A 7,726-nucleotide genomic window follows, 5' to 3' on the forward strand; every position below is an offset into this window, starting at 1 on the left:
ATACTTATGACCGTTGCAGCATGGCCCATGTGACCAAAATCCAGATGTTTGGCAACTGGTTCATATTTATGATGGTTGCATTGTCCCAGGGTCATGCGATCACCTTTTGTGACCTTCTGATAAGCAGTCGGTGGGGAAGCCAGATTGACTTAACAACCGTGTTACTAACTTAATAACTGCAGTGATTCACTTAACTGTGGCAAGAAAGTAATTGGGGCAAAACTCCCTTAACAAAAGTCTCACTTAGTGACAGAAATTCTGGACTCAGTTGTGGTCATAAGTCAAGGACTACTTGTATCATGTCGCATTAATCTGCAAGGTGAATCTAAAACAGTTTGCACAGGCTCAATAGGATTTATGGATGTATATCCTTTCTTTATAAGGGACGCGGTGGCTCAGTGGGTTAGGACGCTAAGCTTGTCGATCAGATGGTCGGCAGTTTGGCGGGTCAAATCCCGAGTGCCGCGTAACAGAGTGAGCGCCTGTTACTCATCCCAGCTTCTGCCAACCTAGCAGTTCGAAAGCATGTAAAAATGCAAGTAGAAAAATAGGGACCACTCCGGTGGGAAGGTAACAGCGTTCCGTGCGCCTTTGGCGTCTAATCATGCCGGCCACATGACCATGGAGACATCCTCAGACAAGTGCTGGCTCTTTGGCTTTGAAACGGAGATGAGCACCGGCCCCTAGAGTTGGAAACGACTAGCACCTTTACCTTTATCCTTTCTTTCTCAAATTGAGAGCACAAAGCAATCAGTCTTTCTCCCTCCCTATATTTGACAGTGAAAGATAATTTGTTTTTCTTTCTTCAAGTCACTGTCATACATGATGAAATATACCTACTGTCAGAAAAATAGATTTCCTGTGTGCTTTGCAAAAAATCCAGAATGTCATCTGCTTTATCTGCAACTTCAAACTCTCTTTCTCTCTTTTCTTCAGGCATATATGTGAAATCAGTAGCCACTGGTTTTCTTAGCAAGCCAGCTGCTCTCATTTTTTCTTTTCGCCGCTTCTTTTTCATTTTCCTCTTTTGGTTTTGAGTCAAGTTTGGACCCTCCCTGGATTGCAGCTGCAAGTTATCTCCCATCAGGTTTTCAGGCTCTCCACATTTTGCTGGACTTCCAGGTCCAACAGCGTGAGTTTGAAAAACATTCTTCCGTTTTTTCTTCCGCCGCTTTCTTGGAAGTTGCTTTTTATCATTCTCCTCTGCACATTGAAAGAAAAACATAATGGACTGTAAATATAATAGGGGATATGAAGCAATTTGGTTATCTGGATAAAAGCATCCGTTTTCTCTAAGACTGTGATGTTTAAGAATCTCAGATGGGGGGGGGAAGGGAAGAGAGAAACAGAGAGAATGTTTAGTTTGATTACAAATAAGATAGTCCTTGACTTACGACAGTTCATTTTGTGTCTGTTGAAAGTTACAACGGCACTGAAAAAAAGTGATTTATGAGAGTTTTTCACACAACTGTTGCAGAATCCCCATGGTCACATGATCAAAATTCAGATGCTTGGCAACTGACTAATATTTATGACGGTTGCCATCTCCTGGAATCATGTGATCACCTTTTGGGACCTTCTGACAGGCAAAGTCAATGGAGAAGCCAGATTCATTTAACACCTGCAGTGATTCCCTTAACAACTGTGGCAAGAAAGGTCATAAAATGGGGCTAAATTCATTTAACAACTGTCTCACAGCGAAATCTTGGGCTCAATTGTGATCGTAAGTCAAGGACTACCTGTACTTTTATTATTTACCATAATAAATATTAATGAGTAGCATGAACACTCTCTCTCTCTCTCTCTCTCTCTCACACACACACACACACACACACACACACACACACACACAAACACACACACACACACACACACACACACACACACACACAGAAATTGGTATCATAAGGAGTCTACATTTTGATGAGTGGGGACTGGTCAACACAAAGGAGAGAATGAAGTGATATGAGAACAAATTCTGGGTGTTACTATTTGGTTTGGATGGGAATGAGGGCCTCTTTATTTGTGTCAGAAGCAGCTACAGATTATAAACATATAACATTCAGCCCTGAGTGAATAAAATAGGCATAAAATAGGTCACAGAAATTTAGCACATAAAAATATGTAAATATTAACTAAATGTCATTTAGTTTTAATCCTATTAAATTATTAGGATTAAAATTAAATGACATTTGCCCAGGATCAGGCCACGTCAACAGCATTCCTCCATACATGTTGAAAGACACCGTAGCATGTGTGAGATGGATTATTCTTCTCCACACAGACTCTCCACACAAAAGTATCTTCTATAGGGAAGCCCCATATGAGGATGAGAACTAAAGGGCTAAGATGCAACTTTACGAAAGTGGAAGAATTGGAAGGAACTATTACAATACCACCAATTTTATTTGTCTTCCTCTTAGTTAAGCAAATTACAGCTTAGAAGAATGTATTCAAGAAGCTTCAAGGTCAACTTAAATAATTTCCAATTACAAAGTAGGTAACATGGGAGATTCCTGCCTGAGATGATTATTTATAAGATGGCTTGCTATTTTCCCAAATTAAAAAAAAATATTTTTGATGGCATCTCATTCCAATGCATATTTTTCTGGTTCTTAAGTGTCCTCGAGATATAACAGAATTATAACTCTAATGGGACTAGAGTCAGTGTAGTGTAGTGGTGAAGGTGCTGGCCTAAAAACCAGGAGGCCATGAGTTCTAGTCCTGTCTTAGGCATGAAAGCCAGCTGGGTCACTTTGGGTCAGTCACTCTCTCTCTCAGCCCAATCCACCTCGCAGGATTGTTGTTATGGAGAAAATAGGAGGAGGGAGGAGTATTAGCAGTAGTGGGATTCAACTGGTTCGCAGCACTTCGGCAGAACCGGTAGCTAATTTTTTGTTGCCCGGGCACAGAATGGACTTCCGGAAGCAGCATCCACACAGAGAACCGGTTGTTCACATATTTGAATCCCATCACTGAGTATTAGATATATTTGCTACCTTGAATTACTTAAAAAAAATAATAAAAGTGGGATACAAGCCTAACAAACAAACAAACCAAACAATAACTTTCCTAACTCTAAGAAGCTTGATGGTTAGTCAGAGTGGTCGGAAAATCTGAGAATCCAAACTCCAATTATTCTGAAGTACAGCTAACACATCTGGGCTGTAAAAATCTGGATGCCAGCAAAGTGGAACTTTTAAAAACCAAGATCCTCCAAGAAAATGCTGAATGGCTGACGGGTGGGGTGGGGTGAGGGGAGGGCAATCCATCATCCACCTACAGCTGTATGGGATATTCTTCTCTCCCTTTTGCCAGGGAGGACAGAAGGGAGGGGGAGAAAGGAAAAAAACACACCCACATTTGTCCTCCTGGTGCAGCGCTGTAGAATTTCAGTGTAATCAAAGTACTCATATAGTATTTTCCTGCCTGTCCATCCCAAGCCACAATTTTATTTTCCATGAATTTATTTTAAACCCTTAAGCCCTTTAGGAGGTAACAGAATTATTCTCTAGAAAGTGATATGTACACAAATGGGATAATAAAATTAATGCCAATGCCCTTTCATTCTAACAACAGTCAGCCTGCCAGGTAGACCAGACAGGAAACACGACCAGATGAGCTAAATCTACTTTATTATAAGGCTACATTAACAGAATCTTGCAAGTCTGAAAGTACAAATCTCCTGCCATCTCCTTTACAGAAACTGGGGGAGGTCTCTTCTGAGCCCCTTGCTCCACCCATTCCCTCGGTAGCCTCTCTTCCTCTCGTCTCCCAAGGTCTTTCTCACATACTATTACACTTTAGCCTTCTTCTGCAATTATTTTTTTTAACCAGATAATGATTCAGAAGGCCTTCATGGCTAAATCACCTTAAATTGTCTATACCAGAAATGTCAACTTCGCAACATCACATAACGTATCGGGACGGTTTTGCCATTGCTGGCAATGGGGTGGGCGTGGCTTCCAGATGACATGTCCGGCCTGCAGGCCGACAGTTTGACACCCCTGGTCTATACAGTAATGACAAAGAGTGAAATGAGCAAATCTTATTTTTTTCTGGGCCACAGCTGATGACATCATAATGTTACTGATGCAAGTATGATCGAAACGGCCCCCACTTTTGGAACTTGGGGAAGGTTTAATAGGCAAAATGGGTAGCGGAGGCAAAATAATTCTACCCCTTCCTTCAAATTTGGGGGAAGGGGCCTGATATTTTCAGTAGAGAAGAGTTTTCAGAGGAGCTATTGGAATCTTTAACTCTCTGCTGTGCTTAAAATATCAGTTTCATGTCGTAACAGCTGATAGAAAGTCTTAACATGAAACTTCCCCCAAATAATGAAAATGTCCTAATTTGTCAGCTCAGCTCAGCTCAGCCCACCCACCAAAACTCTGGGTTTGTGTGTGTCTTCAAATGGTATATTGGGAGCCCCCTGCTGCCCTCAGACTGGCCAACATGAGGCAAAACAACAGACTAACATTAGTATGGTATGGTTTAACTCTGACATCCTTAAAAGATAGAGCAAGGAAGTATACATATTCCATGTTATCTGTCACAGCCATATCTCTGCAGATACACGATAAGACTCTGTTTTCAGCAAATGCCAACAGGAATGACAATACTATTTTAAATACCCATCTTATTCTACTGCTGAGTTGACTGTTAATATTGTATGCTTTCTATCAGCTGGTGCTAGCTTTGTCTCAACTTTATCATATATTACCTTTGCTAGTGTATCATGTTTCACATTTTTAATTTACCTCTGCACTGCCCAGAAGATGCCCTCCACTGAGAAGTCTACAAGCAGAATTAATATGCACATACACCTGCTGAGAAGTCAAGTGATAAAAAACATATGGAAAAGTCTATTGTTTTTGATTTCTAAATGCTTTATTTTTGTGGGTTTGGCTTCTGGCACACAATATTTATCTGGTGCCTCAGCTATAATTCATCCCCAGACTTTATACTAATAAATTTGCTCTAAAGATGAGAACTGCAATTTCATTTTTGTAACCTCTCCGTTCTTGAGCTTTGTTATCTCTGAAAAACTGCCTCTTTTCATAATATCAGCTCTAGAGTTGCAAGTTCTTCTTTAGCTGACAGATGAGTGAGTCAGCACAGAGCAGTTCTGATCCCTTCAAAGGAGGAGGAATAAAAAACGCATTTGCAATTCAATGCTGCAGCACACACAAAAAAAGACTTGAAATAATTTGCACCACATACCTACACCGAACAGCGAACAGCGTTTTACCTGTATGACAATTGAAACAAACATCTCCTGGGAAAATACAGACAGATGAGAGGAAGAACAAACGATAAATACATTCCAGCTCTGCATAACATGGTACAGATGTTAAGGCATCATTGCTTAAGCTCTTCTTTTAAAGGAAGAAAAAAATGCAGAGACCTGATGCTTGAGCAAAAAGGGGTTACAAGTTTTTCCCCCCAATGCTGATAGAAAACCATAAACCTACACACGCTTATCTGGGAGGAAGTCCAAGAAAAACTGATCTATTTGTTAAAGAAACATTGGAAACTTTATTCAAAAACCAAAAACATTTTTGTGTAACTATGAAGAATGTATGAATCATTCTGAATTGGTTGTACATAAAGCACCTCAATGGAAGCTCTCTTTCATGGTAGTCTAGCAATCTCAACAACAATAATAGAGCCTTGGTGGAGCAATGGGCTAATGCCTCCTTAAGTAACACCAGCTGCCTGCAATTAGTGCAGGTTCGCATCCCACCAGGCTCAAGGTTGACTCAGCCTTCCATCCTTCCGAGAAATGAGGACCCAGATTGTTGGGGGCAATTAAGCTGACTTTGTAATAATGCCGCTTGGGGTGTGTGTGAAAGCCCTAATAAGCAGGCATATACATAGAATGAAGGCTACTGCTAAGCTTGTAAGCCGCCCTGAGTCTTCGGAGAAGGGCGGGATATAAATGGAATTAAAATAAAATAAAATAAAAATAAAAGTATTTTATAAACAGGAATATGTGAAGGGTTTCTGTAGGAAGCATATCCAACCTCTTATTTATTTATCGCTCTTTCTTTCTGTTATGGAATTTCTAGTAATGCACTGTAAAAAGCATTCTCCAGAATTTTCTCATCCACCTTAGGGAGTCAAACTAGTTATTCATTTCAGCAAAATAGTTATCCCATGTGTCCTCTGGCTATATGCTGCATAGGAGTAAGGGAACAGCTACGCTGTTCACTGGTTTGTCCATCTTCGTGGGTATATAGCTTTCAAGAACATAGAGTAGAAGTTTGATCTTGAAGGAAACAGTATATCAGAGCTCTAGCTATTTACTAACATTAGATATTAAATATCTTTAATATATGGTTGCAAAGGAGTGGATTGCTAAAAAAGACCGCTCTTACACTAAACAAGAGTTTATTGTGAAAAAGTGTGTGTTATGAATTATAACTCTGCAATTAGGCTTGCTCATAGATCTTCAGCTACTGAAAATAATTACTCCAGTGCTCACATCTATGTGGTGGAAAACTTACAGCAATGAGACAATTATCTCCAAGTAACCATGAACGCAGAAGGTGACTACTTATAGACTATTAGCTATAATTCTTCTCCCCAAGCTGCCATCCTGGGACACGAATGGCTGATCTGTGTGTCGTTTTGCACATTTTGAAGGGATGGAGGAAGGTGGCAGTTCTGCTGAAGTATAGCAATAATGACAATTCTTTTACTGGGATCATTAGCATTGCAATTGATTTTCAGGAAGCTATTGATAAGTCAGCTCTAACACCAAGGAAGAATTTCAGCTGTAACCTAATATTAGGACAGTCATGCAGCTGAAAAAAAAAACCCCATACCCATTTCTATACTTGTTATTAGTAGTACAATTCTGAATCACCTGTTACTTAAATATATTATTAGCAACATTCCCCACCAAATAAAACTATTTAAAATAAGAAAAAAACTTTGAATATAGTTAAATATTCACCAAAGCCAATATTAACTAAAAGCCTGGCTATTGACATCTGCTTTTAAAGCTTCCTCCGAGCAATTCAAAGACTCAAGAACTTATTCTAAATCTCTGGGGTCATTACACAGAAGGGCTAACCTTGAATTTCTGCTAGGAGAATCAGCAGCTGTTCCAGCATTTCTTCGATAGCCTAGTGTGCAGGGCTTTAAATAATCATTGGCAATTATTTTGTAAGTGCTTATTTCCTGTACTTTGCCAGTAAACTAACTGGCAGCCTTTGAATCAATCAGGCTGCCAAAGTTTGAGTCCAGAGATTTCAATCCCCCCCATAACCTCTCCAGTCAAGTTCAAACACAACAGGTTGACTCTGCCAATAGCAATAGCATTTACACTTGTATACCACTTCATAGTGCTTTACAGCCCTCTTTAAGCGGTTTACAGAGTCAGCATATTGCCCCCAACAATCCAGGTCCTCATTTTACTGACCTCGGAAATATGGAAGGCTAATTCAACCTTGAGCCGGTCACCAGAATTAGCTTGCAATACTGCATTCTGATCACTGCACCACCACAGCTCTGACCTTCAAGTTACTGGCAGGTGTGCCAGTGTTCTAAAATAATTTTCTTTCAAAATGGACAAACGAGGTGGCTAAGCTTGGTTTAAAATAAAAGCTCCTGCTGTTGCCTCAGTTTGAGGTACCTGGGGAAGAACTGGATCCAGAATGTGTACCAGAAGGCTAGACATCTTTCTGAAGATGTATATAACCCTATCAATAGCAGGAAT

The 7,726-nt window shown here is 40.1% G+C and overlaps 1 protein-coding gene across 8 annotated transcripts in view; it reads right to left on the bottom strand.

Moving 5' to 3' along the window:
* The window catches only part of ERICH1 (glutamate rich 1), a 91,599-nt gene that overhangs the window by 25,019 nt on the left and 58,854 nt on the right, over positions 1-7,726 (bottom strand). For all 8 annotated transcript variants that reach the window (XM_081324748.1, XM_081324749.1, XM_081324747.1 and 5 more), the window contains one exon: positions 841-1,203. In XM_081324748.1, coding sequence (XP_081180874.1) covers positions 841-1,203 — 363 coding nt within the window. The remainder of the gene's footprint in view (positions 1-840; positions 1,204-7,726) is intronic.

This window comes from Vipera berus (assembly GCF_964194415.1).
Source record: "Vipera berus genome assembly, chromosome: 1".
NCBI classification, from domain to species: Eukaryota; Metazoa; Chordata; class Lepidosauria; order Squamata; family Viperidae; genus Vipera; species Vipera berus.